Here is a 26,908-nt window from a genome sequence, read left to right as displayed (position 1 = left end):
ATTTTCTAAAGGAACGTTGATCTACTACTTCTACCTCTACTAGTAATAACTACTGCTAATACTAAAACGAGTACTAATGACACATACTTCAGACAGCCTGCAAAGCCTGAAGCGGGTGTCAATGCACCGGCGGAGCGCCGGTGTGAGAGCCTCGATGCGGAACTGCCGTATGAAAAAGGACGAGGTCTGGTAGCGGGGCTCCTTGGAGATGTCGCACGTTCTTGGAAGAGGCATAACACTTCGCACGATATGGCACTCAGGCTCCTAAAACTGATAATCTGCATTGCCTTCATTTTTGGTATGTGAAGCTCTGACAATGTTATTGCACATTTTAACAGAGCAATTTCGCGGGCGTGTGCTGAGGCACCACCAAGGACGCCATTTCATATAGGTCAGCCGAAGACCTGCTGAAAAATTCCGGTGTTTTCGGCCAGCGAGTACGACGCCAGCAAACGCCTTCTGCTGCTGTGGCTCCAAAATAAAACTTCGAGTACGATGGTACGTACGTGCACACTGGAAGTGCAGTGGTAAAGTAAAGTCTTTATTCCGACACCCATTCGTGCCCTCAAGACGTGTACGCGCAGAATGGCCAACCACAAAACAGCCAGCAAAAGGAATGGAAAAAACAACAATAATTGAACCGCGCCCGCATAGTGAGTCAAGCGTGAGACGGCAATAATAGCAAAAAAAACCTGTGGGTGAAAAGCAACAAATAAGGTGCATTTTCGCTCGGACATAAACCAGCCAAATTATTACGAAAAGGAAATGCTAAAAACAAGAAAAACTCAGGTAGTGAGCAAACCTTGCTGCAGTACGATATTCACTGGACATGTGAAGGCTGTTTTTTTTTAAATATAAGAGCTACCATGAATTATAGTAACTTAAGCTGTTAAAACGAAAGCCAATCACATGTAACCGGTATTAATTGAGACATTTAGAGCGGTAGTCTAGCTATGTACGATTCATGAAGACAAAAGGACATCAGGGTAGGTCAACGTCCTTCCACAGATCCATAACATCCGAACCTCTGGTTCGCTCGGCGATCCATGCTTTTGTCTTTTCTATCTCTTCAGTAGTGAAGTGGGCCTTCCAGTCACCGACTATTCCTTTGCGAATAAAGCCTGCATATTCGTGCATTTCTTCGACGGGCAGCACTACACTCTTTTTGTACACCTCCATAGATTTTATTACCCTGTCTGGAGGCAGGTCCAAGAGGTCTTGAATAATCGTATTGAACCTGTCGTTGAAAACCCCCTGCATCTTTTCGAAACTGGAGGCATCTAACACTCTCTGCAGCAAGGACGGGTCGTTGCGGAGCTCTCTGCCGTATTCTTGGCCGAAAAAGTCGGCAATCTTGACTGCCCAGAATTCTGGCTCTTTGTGCATCTGTTCGTATGTGAAGAAGAGGACATTTGGGTCATTACGGTGCTCGTACCAGGAAAGCATATGGTCAAAATAGGAACCATAAAAAACATTTCCAGATAAAAACATGTCAACGAATGTTCCAAAAGAAACGTCCTCTACTGTCTTCGGCGTTATACTCTTCATGTGGTAGTAGAGGGACACACATACGTCATAAGGGTTGCGTATGACGTATATGTATTTTGCTTGTTCCGAGTAAGGTTGTTTGTGGAAGGGCATGTGGGTCTTGAGCAGTCCGGGCCTAGGCATTTTTTCAGCAGCTTCTGCGCCCATCGCTTCTAGGTAAGGAGACGCCAACATGAAGTGAGTTAGCGTTTTGGGTGGGTGCCCTTTCGAGAGGATGCTGAGGCTGAGGTACTGCGTCCATGTTGTGCCGCTCTTCGGGTACGTGACGATGAACATGTCATCATTTCGGGGTTTGTACGACAGAGCCGACCGCACAAGATCTTCTTGAAAGAAAGAGTGCAGCCACAGGCCACCCACGTCTCGAAAGCAATCGGGCTCCATGGCAATCCGTCTCCGCCACTGGTACCTGAGGATGGAAACGGGCAAACATTCCCTACTATGAACAACGACCACATGTTGATACTGCGATTGCTACCTATAAGAGGGCATTATTTATGACGAAATTTTATATTTAACATTTCAGCAAGGCGCGACTTCATTCCTGTCAATTTATTATCGCAATATATATGTAAGTTTCGTTATACTTGTAAGTTGCAAAACCACCACACTATTTGGGTCTCACTTTCATAAAAAAAGCTCGATTTGAACTTTTACGGACGGCTATTATCACCTTCATTTTGTTACTCCGAATTTGTGTAAAAACGTTATTGTTTGCTTTACTGTGTGGGGGGGGGGAGATGCATTAACAGCGAAGCTACTGAGGAAACCGTTAGTGAACGGTGTCCCCTGTTAAAAATACCAAGAAAATGAGGAGCGTTCAGGTCTGCCAACCTGGAGTCCACGTTCGTCAAGCTAAGCAGACCAACTTAGGGGGACTGGCTAATATTGGCGAAATAAAAAATCGCCAGCGTTCGCTGTGGCTTTGACCGCACTTGAAGCCAAGCATACGCACTCAGGGAGATTGGCCAGCATTGGCCACGAAAAGGCGTCCACATTTAAAAATACCAGGAAAGTTCCGAGCGCTCCAGCACATTGTGCACGTTGTTCAAGATAACCATACCCACTTAGAGACATTGGCAAATATGGACCGAAAAGGAAAACTTCAGCGTTAGCCGCGTGCCTCGAGAAGCAGCGAAGAAGAAGCAAATTGGCTGCATTGGTGGACTTAAACCGTCGTGTTGGTCGTGAAGGTTACGTACAGCTTTGCTACATTCAAGTAATACGCGTTAGTGCGAGCTTCCCGCATTTTTCCTCTAGATAGACGGTGACAAGGAAAGTTGACGAGACTGAAGCTTTAACAAAAGTACGAACACTACAGGATGTCATGCTGCGACTACCTGTTCCTCGAAGGCATTCAATCCCTGTAGATTGTCTGGAATCGGGGGTGGACGTATACGCTCATGGTGGCGTACCGGCGCACTATAATTTGATTACAGTCTCTAAACCTCCTCTACATTGGGAAATATGCGACTTCACTGCGTTCAGGGGTTCGTACTATCCGTAATCTCACCGTTTCGACGAAAAGAGAAGGGAGATGTGTAACGAAAAAATGCTACTAGTCCACTTAAAGCTAGGGAAAAACCACAAAAACCGTGAAAAGCACAAAAAACAAAGTACCAAACCACAGAAAACTTTGAAATGCCTTGCACTGTACAACGCGCCAATGCTCGTAGAAGAACAAACGATATATTCAGACGTGACATGGCATGCTTGGAAGTTTTCCGTTGTATAGGTAGCTCGGTTGTTGCGTGCACGTGTTAGCTAAAATACGCCAAAAATCTACTGAATCTCAGCCACACAGAGCTTCAACTTAAATGTAAAAAAGGCCGACAAATATACTAAGTATACTGCGTTAAAAGGCCCCTTTTGCTTATTTCAAGCACTCTCCGGCTAGTGTCCCGAAGGTGGACAAAGAGATTTATCTCCAGACGCATGTCTTAAAAGTAAGAACGCTGCTATGTAGACGTGACAAAATGTTCAGAATTTTATTTGTTCGCTCAAGCAGTATACCTTGACATTTTGTGTCATCGCAGAGGCACTGAACTGGTTTTTGAAACTTGCTGGTATACGCATCTGAATGTTGCTGATCCCGATGCGGCGACGATACTGCCACGAACCATGCCTTAAGTTTGTTAATTTATGTTATTTATGTATTGCTTTTACCGACCGACTCCGCCGGTCTGTGTCGTCTGTGTGGCAGGGGAAACGCGTGTTCTTTCTTTCTATGCCGCAGGTGTTATCTCTTCTGATAGGGACAACGTTCCTAACTAACGTGAACAGCCTAGAATAATCTTCTTTGTTCTCGATGTAATTCGACGGTTCCAGAACCACTCGCACCCAAAGATGAATTCCCGCGGAACCGACGGCCCGGCATCCGAATCGCCGACGCTCGCCCGCACACGTCACTTTGTTGTCTGTTGCTTGGACGCCTGTGTATTTATTCTTTCAGTCGTTAGGGCAGCGCAAGTTCCCTCCAGTAAACGTGTTTTCCTTCAAGCCTACTGCGTCATCTTAGGCTTCGTGACATCTGGTAGAGGTGCTGGGTAAGCACCCTAAATGCTCCGTACGACCTCTGGAAGCCGCCAAGCCAGTCTAACTAGAGCCAGCCGCAGAGTTCAAGGTTTAATGCCAAAGTTCAGTCTTCTGCCAGAAGGGGCCAAGGGAACTAACGCTGCAACCAGCACTATGGAGCAACAAGCCACTCCTCTCATCGTCCTGCAGCAGGCCCTGGAACCACCCTCATTCCGGGGAGCCCCAGCTGAAGACCCCGAAGAATGGTTGGAGAAGCGGGAGCGCGTCCGAATCTTCAACAGGTGGGACGATGAACAAACATTCTGGCATGTCTTCTTTCACTGCGAAGATGCAGCTTGAACTTGGTTCGAGAACAATGAGAGCTCTTTAACCGACTGAACTCAATTCAAACGCGATTTGCTTAAGACTTTCACTACCGTGGTGAAAAAAGTGCCAGCTGCGCTTTTGCTTGAAACTCTAACGCAGCGCCCCACGAAGGAGTCAAGACCTTTGTTGAAGAAATGAAGCGACTATTTCGCCGTGCGGACCCGGAATGACGGAAACGAAACTGAGATTTCTCATGCGAGGAGTACAGCAATTGTGCCACCTAAAACGGTGGCACAATTCGCGTCTGAAGCTGCCGCGATGGCAAAAACACTAGAAATTCGAACGAGGAAGTACGACCGCCCTCTCAACGCGCTGTTCTCGGAGACCATCGGTGCCGCAACTGTCAGCTCCGATACATTGAGCGAGATCATCCAACCGTGGACAGGGAGGAGGTTCGGAAGCTTTTTCCAAAGGCGCCGCAACCTCAAGTGGCTTCCCTGACCGACGTAATCCGAGAAGTCCAAAACGCACTGCGAAATTCTATGCCGTCGGAAGCGCCCCGCGAACCACAAGCCATGACCTACTCCGAGGCTGTTCCTCGACCCCGCCCTGATCCAATGCGTCGTCAAGAAGCCCCACCGTACCGCCGTCCACTGTGGCTTGCACGACCCCCTGTAGCCAAAAACCAGAACCCGAGGAAGACGGGTGTATTGGGAACCCCCGGTACTCGTCCGCTGTGCTACCACTGCGGAGAGGCAGACCACATCTACCGTCCCTGCCCCTACAAGAGGCTCGGTTTGCGAGGGTTCTCCGTCGACGCAACCCGCCCCCGACCCGGCCAGCACCCATTAGAGATCGAAGAATACCTGTTCAACACAAGCCGTGGACCAGCCCGATTCAACCGATCGCCGTCGCCATACCCATACCAGTCGCTCAACCGCCGTAGTAATGCTGATTTCGCACGAGGAAGGTCCCCCAGCCCATGCGGAGGAAATTAAAAGCAGGAACATCTGGAGGCAAAGTAGCACGACAGCGGAAAAATGAAAACCCTCCAAAGACGCAACAATTCGCGGAACGCGGAAAACGATGATTCTAAACGTGCCCTCAGCCCGACGACCCGATAACCCGGACGTGACTTCTGAACACGATGACAACCACACGGCGCGACGGTTAGCCGACATGACCGAACCTGCCGCTGAGAAGACGACGACCACGACGCACAGAGCCCAACCGTCAAAACGACGGTCAAAACGTTTGAGTGCCCGAACTCAAAACTACGTCAGACACATCTAGCGAAGCATAACCGAAAATGGAGCCCGACCTACCCGACACTCACCGGAAAGCGTCTCTTCCAACGAGCGGGAAGCCATCCGGACTCAAGTCGACGACATGCTCAGCGACGACATAATACAGCCATCGAAAAGCCCTCAGGCTGCGCGGGTAGTACTGGTGAAGAAAAAAGACGGCACATTTAGGTTTGGCGTTGACTACCGGCGACTGAACAAAATCATCAAAAAGGACGTGTACCCCCTCCCCTGAATCGACGGTGGCCTCGACCACCACTGCCACGTGAAGTACTTATCATCGATGGATCTGAAGAATGGCTACTGGCAAACTGAAGTGGACGAGAGAGACCGAGAGAAGACTGTATTTATTACCCCGGACGGCCTATAGCACTTCGAGGTGATGCCGTTTTGGTTGTGCACGGTGCCAGCAACGTTTCAAAGAGTCATGGACACGGTGCTAGCATGCCTGAAGTGGCACATCTGCCCCGTATACCCCGACGACGTTGTGGTATTCGCCTGGACTTTCGACGAACACCTTGCACGGTTGGAGTCTGTACTCGAGGTCATCCGTACGTCGGGGTAAACGCTGAAGCCTGAGAAGTGCTGTTTCGCGTATGGGCAGCTCAAGTTTTTGGTCCACGTCGTCAATGCCGCGGGAGTCCTACCTGACCCGGCAAAAACTTCAGCCATTGCGAACTTCCGAAGGCCGAAAGACAAGAAGAACGTGCGAAGATTTCTCGGACTATGCGTATAATAAAGGCACTTCGTCGCAAACTTCGCACGCATTGCAGAGCCACTCACACGCTTTACGGAAGATAGCAATCCTTTCAGCTGGGAAAACGAACAAGAAAAAGCATTCTGCGAGCTGGGAAAACGCGTGCAAAACCCACCCGTGCTCGCTCATTTCGACGAAAATGCCAAAACAGAAATGCACACGGACGCCAGGGATGTAGGTTGGGTGCCGTCCTCGTCCAAAAGCAAAGCGGTTGCGGAAAAGTAATCGCCTATGCAAGACGTGGTCTGTCGAAGGAGGAAAAAAACTACTCACCCTCTGAGAAAGAGTGCCTCGCTATTATATGGGCGATTTCAAAATTTTGCCCATACGTTTATGGTAGACCATTCAAGGTTGTCACAGACCACCATGCGCTGTGTTGGCTCGCAAATTAGAAGTTCCCCGCTGGGCGTCTTGGGAAGTGGAGCTTGCGCATTCAAGAGTTCGACGTTGCAATCGTCTATAAATCCAGCAGGAAACGCTCCGGCACCGACTGCCTGTCCCACACGCCGTCGACCCACCACCACAAGACTAAAATGAAGACAGCGCGTTCTTCAGAGTCGTGACTGAGAGCGACCTGGCCGCCCGGCAGCGCGCCGACCGCGATCTACGAGTCATGATCGACTACCTCCAAGGATGCAACGTCGCCATGCCCAGGACCTTCAGACGCAACTTACCCGCATTCAGCCTGAAAAACTCCGTCCTCGTGAAGAAGAATTACAGCCCCTGAACGAGAACAAATTATCTTCTTGTCATCCCGGCAGACCTCCGTGACGAAATTTTGAAAGCGCGCCATGACGACCCGTCTTCCAGACATCCCGGCACAGCTCCCACAATTGGAAAAATAAAGGTGAAGTACTACTGGCCCCGCCTTAAAACGACGTCAACCAGTACTTCCGGAGCTGCCATTACCGTCAGCGACGAAAAATGCCGCCTACGAGACCCCCCGGACTTCTGCAGCCGATCGCCGTCCCATCGAGGCCTTTCCAGCAGATTGGAATGGACCTTCTGGGGCCGTTTCCTACATCATGATCGGAGAACAAGTGGATTGTCGTAGCTACAGACTACATGACGCGATAAGCAGAGACGGCCGCTCGTTCGAGGGAGACTGCACAAGAAGTCGCGAAGTTCTTTATAAACCAACTTGTGCGGCGTCATGGCGCCCCTGAAGTCCGAATCACGGACCGCGGAACGGTCTTCACAGCATGGCTGATGCAAGGGATCTTACGCTACAGCAGCACGGATCACCGAAAAACGACGGCGTACCACCCCCATACGAATGGACGAAAGGACCGTTTTGAACAAGATGATTTCGGATATGCTCTCTATATACGTCTACATTCTACATAAATGCTACAGAATGTCACGTTTGCGTACAACACGGCTATCCAAGAAACTACGCATATGACACCGTTGGAGCTTGTCTACGGAAGACGGCCGACCACGATGCTTGACGCCATACTTCCGCACGTAGAATACGACTTCCCCAACGCCGACGTCTAAGGATATCTTCAGCGTGCGGATTAGGCCCGCCAGCTCGCTCGAGTTCGTACAATGGACCAGCGGCTGGTGGATGCCATCCGCTACCACCTCCGAGGCCGAGACGCCGAGTACCACCCAGGCGATTGTGTGTGGGTTTGGACTCCAATCCGACTACGCGGACTCAGTGAGAAACTTCTGCGACGGTATTTTGGACCCAACCGGATTTTACGACGTGTTGGCCAACTTACCTAAGAAGTGATCCCCGATTGTGATTCCGGCACATCACGACGACGCACTCTAGCTGAAGTCGTGCGCGTGGTTCACCTGAAACCTTACGGGGCATGATAATGGACTTTTTTGTTGTTGTCTGTTCGTACGGTCGCTTACGTTAGCATCGGGTCGATGCACTCTTAGAGGGGTGGGGGGTGGGGGTAATGCGTGAACTATATACTGGGTTTGTTTATTTATGTGTTGCTTTTACCGCCCGGCTGCGCTGGTCTGTGACATCTGTGTTGCAAGGGAAGCGCGTTTTCAATTCTTTCTGTGTATGCCGCAGGTGTTATTTCTTCTGATGGGAACAGCGTTCCGAACTAACGTGAACCGCTTAGAATAATCTTCTTTGTTCTGGATGTAATACGACGGTTCTAAAAACACTCGCACCCAAGGATAAATTCTCGCGCAGCCTACGCCGCGACATCCGAATCGCCGACGCTCACCCGCACACGTCACTTTGTTGACCGGTGCTTCACCATCTGTGTATTCTTTGAGTTGTTAGGGGAGCACAAGTTCGCTCCAATAAACGTGTTTTCCTTCAAGACAACTGCGTCCTCTTTGGATCCGTGAGAATATTTCAAACATTTGCGCTTTGTCAAAAAAGGAGTGCACACAAAACTCTTTTTTTTGTTACAGATAAAAATAAAACAACATAGCGGTTTATGTTTACCTATTGTACAAATATGCGGGAGGTGGACAACGTGATCCTACCCTTACCGCCTATAAACATGATGGACAAATTTTGATTTATTTAAAACTGCAATAACTATCAGATCATTTCTTCAAACTTACTTTAAATTCAAATTATTTTTGGAATATTTGCAAGCAAGCGCGACTGAGAACTTGTTTGGATGTCTAGTTCTGTTATATTCAAGGAAGGACAATTTCCTCTTCCCCATGACAGCGGCACGTTGTTACCGTTCTGAAATATCCAGACAGTGCAGTTTTAGCAGAGCTTATCGAAAATCGCTATTGGGTGTGTTAAGTGGGTTCAGACACGAATAAAATACTTCCGAAACAAACTGATCTGCCAAGTATGCCGCTGTTGTTACGACACTAACACATCGGTATTGCTACAGCGAAATCAGTAAAACTCGGTTTTTCGACCAGGCAATACTTTCATATAAATTAGGTAACACAAGTGGAGAATTTGCTAAATGAACAATGACTAACAAACGCAAGCTAGCGTTCTCATACATTTTGTTGCAAAATACAATTTATTTTTCTCAGTTTATAGGAAACCTTCTTGTGTTTGCCTTTTTCTGCTTGCTTTCTCTTGCTCCTTTTTTTGATGTTTTTTTTCTTTTCGTTTGCTTTTTTTCTCTGTATTCAGTTATCGCTATCAGTGAGTACTGCCGTCAGTAGTGATGGACGCTACACCCGCGCTACGCCACCGTAGCCCACCTGTTGCCTGTGGTGGGACCATTTTGCCGGTGTCTATACTCCGGTGTATATACTCCTTAGAGAAGGCAAGCGTTGCAGGAGGCCGCAGAATGTTAGGTGGCCAGATGAGATCAAGAAGTGTGCGGGGATTAATTTGTCGCAGTTAGCACAGGACCGGGGTAACTGAATACCCATGAGAGAGGCCTTTGCCCTGAAGTGGGCGTAGATAGGCTGGTGATGATACTTCTTCGTCTAAAACATATTAGTAATATTATTATTGTTAGTATTATTATTGTTCTAGTTGTTGTCTGATACACCATGCTCACGGCTTGGGAAACGTGATTATTCCGTACCGAGTATGTCGTATCCACGCATAAACGATTCGCAGAGTAAAGCTAACACTTAGCACAAAACAAGTTTTCATATAGTGAATTTCTTTGAAGATAGAGCTCATAGTCGTGGTGATAAATCGGTAATATATATTTGTTGCATCAAGAATTGTTTGGGTATTGATTTTTTTTAAATATTGGAATAAGTTAATAATGCAGGCATTACTTTTCGGCTACCTGTCAGTAGAGATCAATCGAACGCCAGCAACGGAACGCGCGCTACCACAGTAGAAGTAGAGGAAAACATTTTTAAACAGTTTCATATTGACCTAAACAAACCCCCACATCCAGAAACAGAGAATGAAAGAGCATTACACACGTTTATCACTGTTCAGCTACAACGCACTGATCAGAAAATCAAGGCGAAAAAACCAGAAGGTTTCGCCGAAAAGTTCCAAAGAGTTTGCAACTACTGAAATTTGAGGCATGAAATATTAGGCACCATAAGGCGTCTGAGGATCCTCAACGCTAGCAAAACATAAAAAGATAAGTAAAAAATATTTTACTTACCTCACAGAGACCTTTCGTTACGACTGTCTTTTCTCAAGTCCTTCTCAAGTTCTTCACACAGTCCATTCGTATGTACGCAACAACTAAGCAGGAGGCCTTGAGTTCGTCTCTTGGCTATTCAGGCCTCGCATCTGATGTGAGGGGATGGATAGGGGCGTGTCTTTGGTTACGAATCCTACCATTGACCTCTTCGATAAACACACGAGGCATGACAAGGCCGCGAAGCGTCGCCGAGGGCACCCAAAAATAGATACTAGAAATGCTTGCTCCTTTTGCGTGCTTTTGTGGGAGGAACAATACAGATATCATGGCGAGATATTGGTAGCACATGATTCTTTATACAACTTCTTCATTGCGAAGGATAGGTTTTTGAAGTGGCTAGCACGTGGTCTGTTGGCCACTTGTGCATCCAAATTTGTCTCGGCCTACTTTTGGCCAGTTTTCCCATTGCGCGTTGTGTAATGAATACCGGTCACGCCACTTGTAAATAAAGTCCTGATAAGAACTACGACATTTTTTTTGCACAGAATATGCTGAAGAATGAGGTAAGCCGGGAGATTAGGACTGGAACTTCGAAAAATATGGCTCAGATGGGTAGTAGTATTCTTTCAAATGATATTTGTTGTTTACCTAACTGTGCACCCTTAACGTAATACCGGTGGTTTGTGCGATCACGATGACATGAAAAAGCTGAACCACTACAGAGCTCCAAACAACGCGGGAAAAACTTTCTTTATACCACGTCTGAGCCCCTTTTATTGTAACAACATGCAACCGAGTTGGGGACCATGAACCTCATCTCTAAAAGCCTCAAAACGCTCACTCTTCTGTTGTCCAGTTTTTGTTTCTTTTAAAAAATGTCTTTGTGGCCTAATGAGTTAGCGGCCTGCACATTCAACGGAGATATATACAATCTTTTGTTCGAATATACTAGACACACCAGTACTACTTCTCCAGATGCGCGCCCTGCACCACGATTTTGAAGGACTTGAACACAGGATTTCTCGAATCCCCTGTTTTGTTGTGTTTGTGCTTTTGTACACCTGTGGACAGGTGTATATCCCGCTAAGCGTCCGCTGTCTTTATACGTACGCGGAAGAGCACGAGGTATGGCTGTCGACCTCTTTTAAGTGCGTGCGTGCAATTGCAGGTAACTGGGAGTAGCGAAAATGCACCGAATATTTGAATGAGACTAGTACTTTGTCACCGAATGGGCAGCAGGAAACCGGATGAACAATCGAGAACACTTGTATTCAAAACAGCAGTAAGGCGTGGATAAGTCCTTTGCGTTGGTCAGCACGTGGCGATAACTTCGAGCACGGGGGGTGTGTGAGGACATTTGCTAAGTGCAACTGTCGACTTGAAACAGCTGCTTAGTGTGGCACTTGTTAGGTGCAGCTTAATGTGGGCGATTTTAAATGCAATATTGACATGTTTGTCTCGTAAAGCCAACGAGGTGCGCACGTGTCTCAATAACTGACTTGTTTGAGCCTTGTTTGTTTTTCATATCTTCTGGTTTTCGCCGCTTGCATGGACAAACTGCGTTGGGAATTCTACTAAACTTTGCCACTAAAACTGTACTTACGAGACGCCACATTACATTGTTGCACGTAGAATTTTGGTCATTGTGGTTTTGTGTTCAGTTCTACGTTAGTTTTAAGTAATCCCTATACATGGTTCAAAAGGTTTCAATTTTACGTGCGCATTTGTTAGAGTACTATTCAATGAACGACCTCCCGCAAAAATGGTTTAAAAGCGTTGAGTATTAGTCAAGTTATCGTCCAATAAAAATGGCCCGGAATAAGGCTTGGCACACTTATCTTTTGATCGCGCCTCCAAAGCAATGTGGAAGCTGTAACGCCACCGACCAGGCGTAAATCCGCTTTGAGAAACAGGGCTGGTTCGACATCCGCGCAGCCATTGGTTCCACTCTGTAGTACGTCAAGCGTTTTTTTCCCTTTCTTTTAGCACACGCCAGCCAAGCTCGGCGTACGACAGCGGCTGCCGCTCAGCGGGCTCTTCGGTGGTCGGCCCGCATCGAACGGCTCCTGGTGCCGTCCGTGGCCGCGAAAGCACATTAGTTTCGTAATAGCGGAAACGAGCGCTTCGAGGCCAGATGAAGAGATTCCGAACTCAACATGCACGCCCAGGACAATAATTGAAGATTGGCACCGATGACTAGCGGCCCGGTAGCGGTTCTGCATGCGGCCCTTTCTCGGCGAACTGGTCCCTTCGAGGTCGAAAAAAAGGCTTGGCATCGCCGGAGTTACCCAGGCACTGCTTTGCGAGACCGCGCCGACGAGGATCCCCAGCGCAATATTTCACGGCACTGTCACCCCATTTCACACAATTATAAACTGATTTTCCACAATTGTTCCGCTCTAGCGGGCAGTGACGAGTTTTAGCTGCTGCCGCGTATGCAGTACTGTACATGCACCACAGAGAGGGCTCCCTGCGGACTTTGCAGCCTGATGCTTGCCGTGGTTGCGCGTCTAGTGGGAGTTTCCAGCTGCAGGGACGCTCCGTGTTGTCAGTCGTTATTCACACGTTGTAAACGACTGAGTAAAACTACAAACTGAGCTGAGCTCGTGTGACGGGTGGCGACGATCTACAGTCGTCTCTACTGAGATACGCCATGCCGCCGGTGCAGAAGCACCGCGGGCACCCGTGTTTCCCCCGAGCCGGGAACGCTGGTTGGGTACACCATTTAAAGGGGCCCACCAAAAGCGACGCCTTACTGTTCAGTGTTTCGTGCGTCATAGAGCCTGCGTCACAAGCATTCTACGGCACGTCAGAGCGCGGCAGTGTGGCGGCAACGAAGCGGCAGGTGAGCAAGGAAGGAAACTAAGGATCTCTGTTGCGTGTTTTTGCGGTCCCTGCTTTAGGCAGAGGTGTAATAATTGACATACGTTGTAGTGAAGGGCTACTCTAGTGATTGCGCGATTGAAATGGCAACCTTCGGAAGCCTATTTAGGGGCCCTTTGAGGGAATTTCGGGTAACTGCAGTTATAATACGAGGCAATTTTATCACGGAATGATAACCAGAAATGTAATAATCGTAACTGCGTAAAACATTGCGTGCTCAATTTCAACAGAGCTCCACAGCCGCAAACATTCCCAGCTTTGCATATTGGACTATTGTGTTATTTAGGAACAATTTATATTTACCCGCTGCCGACCCTTACGTATTAGCAAAAGGGGCTAGGTGAAGCCGGAAAATCGAAACTAATTGGCTACATCAGCGTTCCATGAACAACAATATGAAATTTAGGAAAAGAATGAACCAATAAGCACAACAAATTAAAAAAAGGAAAGAAGATGCATAAAAGCATTTCAGAATGCCCTAAAATATAAAAAGCATTCCAGAATGCCCTAAAATATAAAAAAAACTACACAGCAACATGCAGCGCGCACACACGCCAAGTAAACATTTTAATAAAACACTAGTTTCCATGTTACCAACCTAATACCCATCTGGCGTGACAACAACGGACAGAAATTCGAACAAATTAAGAGAACGTGTTGCATCAAAAGGTACGCCTGATTTTCTATTGCATTCCAAGTAAGCTTAATTGGAATGCGTTTCCTGAGCAAACTATGCGATAATGCTTAACATAGAAACGGTTGGCGTTGTTCCTATCTTTACCACATGGCCACAGCTGACTAGAGTGAGCGTACGCGAGAAATTTTAGATCTAAGCGAAAGCTTTCTAATCCAATATTCTGTAGAGTGGAGGGAACACAGTTTTTTCAACGCAGTGAGTTGCGATTAATTAGAAACTTTAGGGCTGTCACAATCAGCACAAAAAAAAACTCGAAATGTGGAAAGGAATTGTTCGAATGTGCCAAAAATGGCTAGTTCTATTCCCGCAGCCATAGTGATTTTTTGCCCTCTTGAATATACATTTACTACGTACGCGGACCACACGCGCGTTTATGCGGATGGCTCAGTGACCGCAGAATCATCTGCCATTGGCGTGTGGATTCCGTGGGTCCAGTGCACAATCCTGAAAAAAAAAACTCAGAAACAAAGCATCCCCGACCGCGACTGACGTAGCGGCTGTGCGGGTTGCCCTTGATTTCGTTGGTGCACACTACGCCCGGCGATTGGTGATCTTCTTAGTCTCACGGGGTGCTTTGCAAGCTCTAAGAAGGCTGCTCAGCCACTGCAGTCAGCTTGTATGCGAAATCAGCGAAATCCACACAGCGGTATTGCGCCCGGTCCATCCCATCGGGCTTGAATGGCTGCCTGTCATTCGGGAATAGACGGAAGTACTACATCTGATGCAGGCGCTAGCGCTGGCCACTCTCTACGTAACAGAACACATCCTCCTTCCTCTCGCGAGGATGGTTGTGCCCTTATTTATCCAACTGGATGTAGTGTTCAAGACCGTCGCAGCGGATATCGACCTCTTCATGGCACTGACCCTCTCTGAAAATTCCATGTTCCACCCAAACTATCCAGAGCGTCTGAAGCTGTACTGCATCGTTTGCTCGTCCACGTTGCTTACACCCGAAGACAGAATAGGTGGGAGGATTCACCACTGTGCCCCATTGGTGCCGTGCGCGAGAATACCTAGCACTTGTTGTGTATATGCCCGTGATTTGCCCCTGCGTGAGCAATAGCGGCTAGCTGCCTGTCTCGTGTACGACGGTGAGCAAGGCTTCAGTTGTGTAACTTTATTGGACACTGGGGCCAAATCAATCATATATTTTTAGGGACCAAAATTCTGCTGCATTTTTAAGGGATTCTGGACTGAAGAGAACATTGCAATTCTTGCATTGTGCGCATGCTTGCGTCGTACGCGTTTTCTGCATTTTGTTGTAAGGCACTCTGCGCTTTTTGGGCACCATTCGCTCTATTGTTACATTATTTTATTTACAGATTTTTTCTTGAATTTGATTGCGTACCATGTCTAATTAACTTTTGTTTTCTCTCTGAATAATTGCAGCCTTACAAACCTCACGCATTCACTTCACTGCTTGTAATCATCCCCATCTGGAGTAGCAAGCACTGCCGCTAGCAGAGCTGACCTCTATAGCACAATTAATGGTTTTCTCTCTCTGCCTCTCTCTCATCTACAAAACTTTTCACCTACCGGATGCCGGCTATACTAGTCGAACTGTCGCAAATGTGGCAGCCATTTTAAAAGTAGGGAAGCTAGTAGCTTACGTTATCTTCTGTAGAGAATGTTTTTTAGAAAATGCAGCGCCCGCCACCTCGTGGTATAAAACTTCAATCTTTATAGAGACAGGAAGCAGCTCTCGCGAGAGTTCTGCCATTGGGAATTTGTGTTGAATTAGCCATTTTAAGTGCGAATGCACTTTATAAGCGACCCTGAATTCCGGTGACCGCCGTCCGTCCACATTGCAACAGCTGCGGGTGCGCGCGCTCCTCGTCTTCCTTGCCAACGGGGGGAGATGGGCGTGCGCTGCCTGGCCGCTGACATGGCACATACCCACGTGGGGGATTGGCCAGGGATCGGGCGTGAGAAGGGCTAATGCACCCGCTTAAAGGAGTACTGACACGAAATTTCAAAGCTGAGACCCGCTCTAGCAACCAAGTACAACGACAACGCAAATAGGTGTCTGTGCATGGCACATACCCACGTGGGGGATTGGCCAGGAATCGGGCGTGAGAAGGGCTAATGTACCCGCTTAAAGGAGTACTGAAACGAAATTTCAAAGCTGAGATCCGCGCTAGCAATCAAGTACAACGACAACACAACTAGGTGTCTGTAAATAAATGCATCTTTCTTTTTTTGTAGTTGTGTGTGTGTGTGTGATCTCTCTTTCGTGAACATTACCGAACCGCACAAATTCAACTCCTGCATTCGCACTTTCACATTGTTCCCCTCGGGGAAATGCGGGGAAATTTATTTTCTGTAAGGCAACAGCGTGTTGCCGGCACTGCCGCTAATACCCACCCATGGTAATGGACGAAAATACTTGTGTGTTATATGATATATGTACATGGTTCTGCTTGGTTGAGTCTTCGTTGCTGAAGGATGCGTAGAACAGCGCAGCGGCAACGACACAGGCGACGAAAGCTATCAGTGTTTTAATTCCTAGTGTATCAATGTTTTGATAATTTCACTACAAACTGGCTTAGTTTTTGTCAAGCGAGGATGGCGGAAATATTCAGGAGAAGCTAGCATAGGTAAGCACACAGAGCGAATGTAGTACGTGGTAATTCTATACACGTGGTTGTAGTTAGTAAGGGAGTTCGAAGAGCCAGAACTTTGTTGCTGCCAGCGCAACTGCCGGGTCAGATGCGGAAAAGCAACGCACTGTATTTTTATTTATGTCAGCGGATATGTTTTTGGAAGAACGTGGCAGTGCATATGTTTGTCTTGGGTTAGTTGAAGCCCACAAAATATCCACATAATACGAGCCACAAAAAGTTCGCTTTAAATGTAAAAAAAGCAATGATAGTTGCCAACACTACGTCAAATGCTATTTTACATATTTCAAAGTTTCCGGATAGTGTCTCAAATGTGGACGAACACATTTCCAGCCGTTTACTTGACGGCCTGCATCATCCGTTATGCCACTGCACTCGCTTACTCATTTATACAAAACGAAGAACTTCAGACGGAAATATTAAAAGTGCGAATGCTCGTCTTCAGGCCTAAACCTTTATGTAGGAGGCAAGTAAATATTTTTCAGCTTCATTCGTAAGCTGTGGTATACAACAGCTGTATTTCATTCAAAGAGTAATTAAACAAAACTATCACTATTGCACAACCGAAAGTTCTCAGGCAGTATTCCAATAGCAAGTGTTCCTGGGAATAGTGTTCCTCCGAAGAGACTTACTAGAAAAGCGAGAATGGGGACGGAACCAACTCTGTGGTCAAGCACCGTATGCTTTCCTCTAATTGAACGCCACCACGCTCAGCGCGGCGGTGTTTATATTGCAGCCTACTACTTCGCATGCACACGTAAAATGACAAACAACCTGCGTCAAAACTGAGTAATTTTATGGGAAGTCGGAAACTTCACGTAAGGAGCCCATTCACAATCCAAAGGGGGATAATGCCTTCGTCCGCGATCATATGCCGCAATAAAACGCGCAAGCAACGTTGCTCAAACACTCTTTCAAAGAAGGCGAATCCAAGAACTGCTCATTTATAACTAGGAGAGAATTCTAAGAAGGTAGCGGCGACAACAACCATATTGAACCGCAATGGTGACTTTCAGTCGATGTATTTCTTTGTGTTTCCTAATGCATGGGCCCGAGAAGAGCCTGGGGTATCTGTATATAAAAAAAACATGTAGGAGCACAAAGGGCGTTCTCAATACTGATGCAATAATTTTACGCAAGCTCGGCAAGGTACCTGAAACATCAAACCGCAGGCTGTGTCCGCGTACATCATGGTCCTCCAACAGCACGATATCGTCAGCGTCTCTCGATTTATCAACAACCCACACTTTTCTCTTTCCAAACTTGTCATCGGTGAAGTGAGTGCTCCAGTCTCCGACTATGCCTTTGCGATCGAATCCTATTTCTTCGTGCATTTAAACTTGGTGGGCAATCCTCCCCTGCTACACATTCATGGACTGGATCATTCTATTTGAAGGTAGGCTCAATAAGTCCAATAACAGCGTTTGCAACTGATCGTTGAACGCACCATGCACGGAGGAAATCTAATACCGCCTGTCACAGTCTCGTCATCACGATGTTCTTTGCCATACTTTCTCTCAATAAGGTTAGAAATTTTGGTGGTTTGAAACCTCGTGTCTGTCTTCATTTCTTCGTACATAAAAAGTTCATTTTCATCATGTCGGTGCTCTTACTACGACAGCAAGTGATCAATGTACGATCAGTAAGAACACTTATCAGACAAAATGAATTCATGGAACCTCATCAAGAAAATCTTCTGTAGCCCTTTCGGAGTGATGATCTTGAGGTGGTAGTAGAACGACCGACATAACTCATAATGGTTACGAATGACATATATGTATTTTGCTTGTTAGAGTAAGGATTCTTGTGGAATGGGAGATACGACTTTATTGGATCTGGCCTGGACATCGTTTAGGCTGATTCGGCTCCCATCATCTCAAGGTAGGGAGACGCCAGCATGGAGTCCGTTACTATTTTGGGTTGGTGGCGTTTCGAAAGAATTGCGAGGATGGGGTACGGCTTCCATATGGTCCACACTTGAAGTAAGTGATGATGAATACGTCATCAGGGCATGGCATGCCAGACCGGGGGGACCGTATCAGGTATTTATGGAAGATGGAGTGCTTCCACAAGCCATCCATCCTTCTGTACGCATCGATGTCCATGACTGTAATACAAGCAGGGTTAATGTGAACAAATCACGATAATTACTTGATCATCATCACATGTTTTATTAACTATAAAGTATCCTATCAAATGCTTTGAAACTGTAGTCAAAACCGGCAATGACTGTTCTGGCTACGGGAGGTTACTATCAGACCTGCCAGATTCTGTCCTAGTGAGGAATGCAGGCGTGCACTTATATACGTGTCATTAGGCAAGACCTTAGGTTATTCGAAGCCTTTACACTGCAAAGTGATGAAGTGGCAGAGGATATTATTTTTAAACTATCCACTGACCCACCGAACATACAGCGTTGGTTCACTGGTGTGTTATTGGGAATCAGGAGTGACCCAGTAATTTCATATCAGACAGAGACATACTGTCGACCAGACCTACGTGGTAAACCACTTATATACTGGAACGCATACGGGAAATCTAAACGGCTAGTAGGAAGAGTGTATATTTCGCGTTCGGCCGGCCATGCCAGACATTCGTTAAAAGCGTCATACTTGATGCGTTCGCATCTTACATGGCTTGAAGTGGCCAAGTCAAGACACCAACCTAGTGTACGAGTGACAATTCCAGGTTTGTTTTCATATCTATTAGAGGTGACATGATAATGATGGCCCCAGGAGCAGTTGACAAACTGTTCTTGGTCAATATATTATTGGTCCCCTCTTACGCAAAAATAACACAAGTCTGTAAATCCAGCATTTTACATTTTAACGTGTGTAGCATCTAATTGTCATGACATTTCGTTTATTGGTGAAATATGAAATTTTCCCACATTAGGACCAATGGCCAACATTAAGGCCGCAAGATGCTAGAGCCACACAAAAGCTACCTTTCCGCCAAAACCTTTCTAGGCACTTCAATTCATTTTATTAAAAATTAAAACCCCATGATGCTTTGCTACTGCTTCAGTGTTGTAGTGGAACAGCACGTTCTCGGCATGATTCTGAGCAGTTATTTTTAAGTTCGAGCTTTCGGGTAAATACACTCTTAACAAGACCTCCTTTGCAATGATAGATAAAATGCAATGCGCGCTTCCGCGCGCATTGTAAAGCAGAGTCTCCAAATAGGCTGATTGAAAACAACTGCTTCGCCTGTAACCCGCCCGAAGAGACAGCACATCACTTTGATAATGGCATGCATGGAAGGACAAGCAACAGAAAGATTCTCGGGAAGCGTGTACTGATAAGGCACAAACTAGGTCGCGATTTCTTCTTTCTTTTGATAATTTAATTCTGGCCACCTCAGAGGTAGCCTGTTTGAGAGCATTGCTTTACGATGCGCGCGTAAGCACCGTCACGTGGTATTTTTTATATTTAGCGGGTGTTCTTTATCACTCAGAATAAATGTATACGCAACTATTTCGCCGCTAAAAATACCGTAGTTAGATGCCCCTCGTGAGTTCCTACGAATGCCTCATTGACAATTTAGTGATTTGGACAGTACTTCTGAAGTTAGATCATTATTACTATTATTTAGTAAAGTCTGATTAACGAAAAAATGCTAACCGCTTCTCCACTGTACTGCTAATAATATGCAATAGGTTCTCTTCGAGTTATGCCATTATTATTTTTTTAAATCTTCGTGTATGATAGCTGGAACACCCGGTATACACGATATCAGCCATGAGGGAGCCCACCCAGATGGATTTTCTTCTTTTTCAGAGGTTGGGTCGATAGCCCTCGTCTTCTTCTTCCCCTGACACATCCCCATCGTCAAAAGCGACCGTCCCGGTCGAGGCGTTAGTGAATGTACAGATGCGGTGACGATGCGTGATGGGAGGAAAAAGGGAGTCCTCGCCGCCACAGATGAGAGTGATTCGTCGTGGTGAGCACTGGCCCCAAAAGAACAAGGTCCACTGTCGCAGTGAAGCAACATCCAGAGGGCTCGGAGGCGCGCCGGAGTTCAGGGCAGGGGAACAGCATCGTCTTCTGTTCAGATCACGGCTGGTCACGTCGTTCGGTCTCGACAAGTCACAGGCTGGGGGCACGGGGCTAGGGAATGGTGAGTCGATGGCACACCGGGACTGGGGCGGGCCGACGCGGTCCAAGACCATTTGAGCGATTTGCAGCAGCTGAGACAAAGCGAAGCTGGGGCCAGGATAGAGATGATCTCCACTACCTCCACGAAAACATGTTACGTGGCGGCAGGACACCGGAAATAAACCACGGAAGATGCGAGTGATGTATTTACGTTATATACATGATGTCGGCCATGCGGGAGCCCACCTAACTGGGTCTTCTCCTTCAGAGGTTGGGCCGATAGCTCTCGTGTTGTTCTTCCCGTGACAACACTACGACAAACGATACCATAGTATCAGAGACGTCGAGCTGAATGTTTTGAACCTTTTCAATAAGTCCTCATTGTTGCGGAGATGGGCTGGGCTGGTTCCGACGAGTGGAGAAACCACGCGATGCAGGAAGCCGCAGAGCCTGTGGAGCGGTGAACGGGTAAGTCCACTATTGGCCACAAAGGAACACCAGGCTTGTGGAGCTTGGGCAGGGCAGGTATTGCTCGCGGTGATCCGTTTCGGCACAGGAGCTTGTAATAAACCCCTTGTGCTGAGGCGGTACAGCGTGGAAGACGTCAGCCAAGCGCTTCTGCAGTTCTCGTTGGATGTGCTGAGTCGGGTCCTCCTCAAGACTTGCATAGGTGCCAGCGTAGCCCAACAAGGCGAGCACTTTGGTCCTGTACTCCTGAACGTCCACGACGATGGTGGTGTTGCCCTTGTTCGGGGGAAGCACAACAATTTCCTCGTTGTCGCACAGGCTTCGCACAGCGGCGCGTTCACCTTCGGCCATCGAGGATAGCTCTGGTTTGGCGCACAGATTGAAGAGGACGCTGACGGCACGTACGAACTTCGTCATGGAGTGAGGGCTCTACGAGAGAGATGGCCTGTTCCACCGTGTACACTAGTTTCTTGGGTCGGGAACAGGTCCCGTAATAAAGGTGAGGCCAAGTTCGGAAACGTTACTTCTTTTAAACTCAACTAAATTGTTGTCGGCGTCCGTCTCTTTCATCAAAATGCATGCCCAACCAGACGGGCTTCCGTCAGACCCTTGACTTCAAATACACTGGGATAGCTTTTGGGTAGGGATGTTTTTCTTCCGCCCCAATCCTCCATACATTGGTAGAATGTACTCGAGGACGTGCTCGATATGGAATTGTGTAGAGACGAAGACGTGATCCACAGAGCGCTCCTCGGAAATACACAAAGTGATGCCGCCGTGTTCTGCAGATGCAGGCAGCAAAACGCAAGCTATCTAGGCAAATCTCTGTAAATGTATTAACCACACGCCAATTCTTTTATTACCTTAAAAGTAAATATAATACCGCAGCCATTACAATAGGTGGCTGAGTTTAACCTTGAAAAGCGCGCCGTGAAAACTCTAACAACAGCACTTTTTGGAGCTAGATTATTTGCATGAAATCATGAATGCGCCGACTCCTTCAGGGTAGATCAATATTCTCCCACAGCCCCATCACGTCCGAGCGCCTTGTTTTCTCAGCTATCCATGCTTTCGTCTTTTCTACTTGTTGGGGAGTAAAATGTGCCTTCCAGTTACCGACGATTCCTTTGCAAATGTTGTCTATTTTCTCGTGCACATCCTCCTCCTCCTGCGCAACAGTTTGCCTGTAGACTTCCCTAAAGTTGATAATTCTGTCATGTGGCAGGCTCAGGAGGTCCTTTAAACCGTTTGAATCTTATCGTTGAAAGCACTTTCCATGTTTTCGAAACTTGACGGTTCTAATTCTGCCCGTAAAAGTTTTGTCCTGTCGTAGTCGATCGGCGTACTTTTTCTATAAAGTCGGCAATTTTTACAGTCCAGAACTTTTGGTCTGTTTTCATTTGTTCGGAAGAAGAGTACATTTTATCGTTTGGATGTTCGTACCATGAAAGCAAATGATCAAAGTACCGCACGTAAGAAAGCTTGTCGAACAAAAACAACTTGTAGGCGGCCGACGAGTTGGTGAGGCCGAGCTCACGTTTCTTGCGGTGTCGTTGGCTGTGCCATGGACAAGACGAGACGCGTAGAACGAGGGTGCCGTTTCCGAGGTGGGCCGAATCTGTTCTAGGCGCGAGCTGGATGATAGTGCTGATAATGATTGTGACGCTGCTGAAGATGATGATGATGGCGTCACCTCAGGGCTCCCCCCCCCCCCTTAGCGCGCAGCGCGATAAAAAAAACCGAGGGACATTTAGCCTGCGCAGGAAAGGAGCGCGACAGTTCGGTTGGGTATACAAATGCCGAATGTACATAGCGGCATGAAACTGTGGAGAGGGCTGTCCTGATCGCCATGAGTAATATCGACAGCTATGTACAATTTGTCCGCAGTCAGGAAGAGTCCATGGGCAATCAATGCTCAAGTCGCAGGGTTTGACTAAACGGCACGGTCCGGGTCGTCAGTGAGGTAGCGTCCGGGATGTGGGGAAACCTCTGGTGGACGAGGCTGGGAGTACTGCCGCGGAGGCATTGCGGGATGTGGGGCGACGGCTACAATGGATGGCGGAGCGAACCGCTGGGGTAACTCGAAGGACAGCGACGAGATCAAGCGTGATGCTGAACACTGACGGCCAAAGTTCGGGCTTGGCTGCGCTGTGGTTTCAGCTGTGGGGATGCGTCACTGACTGGGCAACTTGCGCACGCGCCGTGAGAGATGGAGCAGCGGAGGGCGCCAATGACAAGCGTCTCTCAATCTACCGGTGTCTCAGGTTCTTGTCGTGCAGTGCACTTGTGCTGGTTTCACCCGGGGTCGGAGATCAGAGCGCCTCTGACCCCGTATTGCGAATACTCTTCTGTAGGAGGGAATCGGTCGATGTGGGGTGACCTTTTTGTGGCGCGTCTGGTTGCATAGCGACAAGAAATTCTTCTTTCGGCTACGTTTGTTGGGACGTTTCTCCCGCAATTGTTTCTATGGTGTTTCCATTGTAGCCAGGGTGTCAGGCCTCTCGGGTGCAGTGTGATCAGCTTCGAGTGTAAGTTGCACTTCCGAGGATCTCGAGCGGTTGTTGACTGCTTTAAGCTGTTCAACCGGTGACGGGGTGAGGGCTCGCGTGTGTGAGGATGAGAAAAGTCTGAAAGATCCTTCTCATCCGTGCCGTGGGGCTAAGGCGGTGAAGTTTCCTGTAATTAGCGGAAAGCAGTTGACACCTGGGTGGGTTTATGCAGCAGACACAACAACGTGTGGGACTGCGCCATACTGTTGCGTCGGGTTGACTAAGTGAAACGCCAACTCGGAAGTGCCGCAAGTCGTAGTCGGGGCTCTCGTTTGTTGGTCAGGCGAAGGTAGACCTGCCGGCGATGTGTAATCTACGGATGGTGTTGGAAGGCGTGGTGGTGTAGACAAAGGCGTTCCTATAGCGTAGGGGTTTAGGAGAGCGGCTTTAATATCGTTGTATGCACTTGAGCCTGGGGCCGGCAGCTGGATGCGCTCAGTGAGGTCCGCAAGTGACTTCTCTAAAGGGTCGAGGTACCTGCTTTCCTTGGACTGGATGTCGTTGACATGGAAATGACTCTCCTGGATCACGGACCACGCGGTGTGGTAGCGACGAATATATCCAAACGGAATCAGCCCGAGTAGCTCTGGGAGTCGTTATGCACATTGAGGCTGGGGAAGCAGCAATGCGATTCCATGGCGAAGCCGCTTGTGCGGGTCACCAACTTGTGGGCGGGCGACGAGGTGGTGATTCCGAGCCCACGTTTACTGCGGTTGCGTTGGTTGTGCATTGGACAGGACGAGGCGCGTAGAACAAGGGTGCCGTTCCCGAGGTGTGCCGAATCTATTCTAGGCGCGAGATGGCTGATAGCGCTGATAAATGATTGTGACGCTGGTGAAGATGATGATGATGGCGTCACAACAAACTCATGGAACTTGTCGTATGAAACTTCCTCCGCACACTTAGGTGTAGAGCTCTTCAGTTGGTAGCAGAACGACACACAACGGTAGATCTATCTTCTGTTCCCCATTACCCCATCCTTTTCCTGCCCCAACCTCCTTTCTACCACTACCTCAACCAATATTTCTACCACCTCCCTTTCATTTTCTTTCCCAGCGATACATATGTGGTGCACGCTGGGAACCTCTTTTCCTCTCACACTCACTCACTCACTCACACATACGTCATATACGTCACATATACGTCACATATACGTATTTTGCTAGTTCTGAGTAAGGCTTCTTCTGGAACGGCAGATGCGTCTTGATGAGGTCTGGCCTGGGCATACTTTCGGCAGACTCGGCGCCCATCATTTCAAGGTAAGGAGACGCCAGCATGTAGTCCGTTAGAGTTTTGGAAGGGTGGCAAATCGAGAGGATGCTGAGGATAAGGTACTGCATCCACGTTGTCCCGCACTTGGGGTAGGTGACGATAAATGTATCGTCGGGTCGTGGCTTGTAAGGCAGGGGGACCGTATCAGGTCTTCGTGGCAGAGAGAATGCATCCTTATGTCTTCGATGTCTCTGTAGCTTTCGGTTTTCATGACTGGAATGCAGGGAGCGTGTTGATGTGAAGAAAAAGGAATATGATCACTCATCTTCATCAGATATTTTATGGGTTAAACAATGTTCTCTTGCGATATCTGGAACAAAGTTCTAATAGAGATAAACAATGCTGTTTTTATGCGGTTCCAGTTTCCGTGTTGTCAGAGCCTTTCCTATTATTGAGCGCTTGTACTCAATATTGCGCAATTCTGGACTTCGTCTGGGCACTGCGGTTCCTCGCTATATAAAAAATCGCTTTTGTCAAAACTGGATAGGATATTTTGCAGCAATTTCCCAGTAGTATCTCTTGCATACTTTTACATTCACAAGTATGCAAGGGCCGTGGCCTGTTCTACCATAAGCTCCTAACAGAAGCTCCCATTAATGTATCCCATTATTCCACCTTTAAGCTACTCCGAGCCCTTTCTGAGAAAGTTACCTTTCCCTTCGTATTCTGCCCCTCCGCCTACACTCGCTTCATGTCAAAGCATCTGGACCTGTTTCCCCCCTTTCCCCGAATCTATAACTCTGTATTCTTGGTCTTACTCTCCACCTACCGTTCTCGTTGCCTACGGGTTACCCATGAATGTATCGCTGGACCTGTCACTAGCAATTCGTGGGTAGGAGGTAGGCGTTGATCCATCTGCCAGGCAGCATTATTTCTGTGTAAGCGTTCAATTCTTAACAAGTGACGCACTTGTTCTATGTCGGCCAGTGGCTTACGAGTACGATCACGTGCAGTGTGGGGCTAGCGGTAGCCAGAGAGTTCGAAAGGAACGAATGTCGATTGTTCGGCGTTCATCTAATCCAAGCAAGTCAATTATCTTTAAAAAGAGCATTGTTCCCGCGTGCGCATTTCCAGAATTTTGGAGAAGTCAAGTCAAATCATGAGTACATTCACCGCCGTATCATTGCAGGCGCGATTAGTTATTTTAAAGGCACCGCGCAGGTAGTAACTTTACGAGGAGTTTAATTAATACTGTTTCAATATGGTTATTTAGTCCCCCCCTTCCGTTTTCGAATGGTGGGAAGTATGGCTTTCTAATGATATGTCTGACAAATATATGCAATAGGCAGCTTAACATGCTGACACTTCCTTTTTTGTACACTGAAAATAGCCGTGGATCAAAGCCACAAAATCAAGCCGGTACTGCAGGATGATGGTACTCACAAAGGTTACACTTCCGCCAGGAAGTTCCGAACGCAGTAGCTGATTTTAGGCAAACTAAAATTTGTAACATCACTTCCGCCGCCTCCTGAGAGGCCCTCATTCATCCCTCTTGCAAATGTGTAAGTAGGTATTTTCAACTGCGTAATTTCCTGTAATAAATGGTATAACTGGAGTTATTAGATAGTGTGCATGAGTTGTCAACTTCCAGTAAATGAGCGTGGAAACATGTTTTTCTTACCTTCAGAAGATAACTGATTAAAACTTGCTTTCGGTGAACAATTGGCTATTCTGCTGAATCTTGGTTGGATTCTACGCAAAGCCGATGTACACTGTCGCGAGAGTTGCATCAAATTAGAAAGGCACGTACTCAAAGTAAAACGTATGGGCTTGCAGCGCTGTGCCTGGAGTGTCGAAGCAGAACGCAGCTGGCCCTCCACGACAACGGGACTTGTGGCGTGAGCAGGCAGAGGATACT

At 47.5% G+C, this 26,908-nt stretch overlaps 1 protein-coding gene across 4 annotated transcripts; it reads right to left on the bottom strand.

Moving 5' to 3' along the window:
- Nucleotides 1–564: 564 nt before the first annotated feature.
- LOC144150111 (amine sulfotransferase-like) lies at nt 565–26,908 on the bottom strand. Of its 4 annotated transcripts, XR_013318436.1 has the most exons (3): nt 26,672–26,908; nt 26,434–26,582; nt 18,484–18,771 (listed from the first exon to the last, which is right to left on the bottom strand). XR_013318436.1 is itself a non-coding variant. In XM_077681930.1 (2 exons), exon 2 carries the CDS (start codon nt 1,927–1,929, stop codon nt 982–984), a length of 948 nt encoding a protein of 315 aa, XP_077538056.1. In that variant the 5' UTR covers nt 1,930–1,954; nt 26,672–26,903; the 3' UTR covers nt 565–981. The 4 variants fall into 4 exon arrangements, 2 of the variants coding, with proteins under 2 accessions (XP_077538056.1, XP_077538055.1); XM_077681930.1 differs by lacking the exons at nt 18,484–18,771; nt 26,434–26,582 and adding an exon at nt 565–1,954 and having other exon boundaries at nt 26,672–26,903; XM_077681929.1 differs by lacking the exons at nt 18,484–18,771; nt 26,434–26,582; nt 26,672–26,908 and adding exons at nt 566–1,954; nt 10,482–10,603.

Source organism: Haemaphysalis longicornis, unplaced genomic scaffold, assembly GCF_048455015.1.
Source record: "Haemaphysalis longicornis isolate Haplotype H1 unplaced genomic scaffold, Haemaphysalis longicornis Haplotype H1 scaffold_8, whole genome shotgun sequence".
NCBI lineage: Eukaryota > Metazoa > Arthropoda > Arachnida > Ixodida > Ixodidae > Haemaphysalis > Haemaphysalis longicornis.
The sequence above is the reverse complement of the archived record's forward strand: the minus strand, read 5'-3'. Positions and strand labels throughout refer to the sequence as shown.

Coding starts and splice junctions, on each gene's coding strand:
- LOC144150111 (XM_077681930.1), bottom strand. CDS start 1,929: ATGGAGCCCGATTGCTTTCGAGACGTGGGTGGCCTGTGGCTGCACTCT.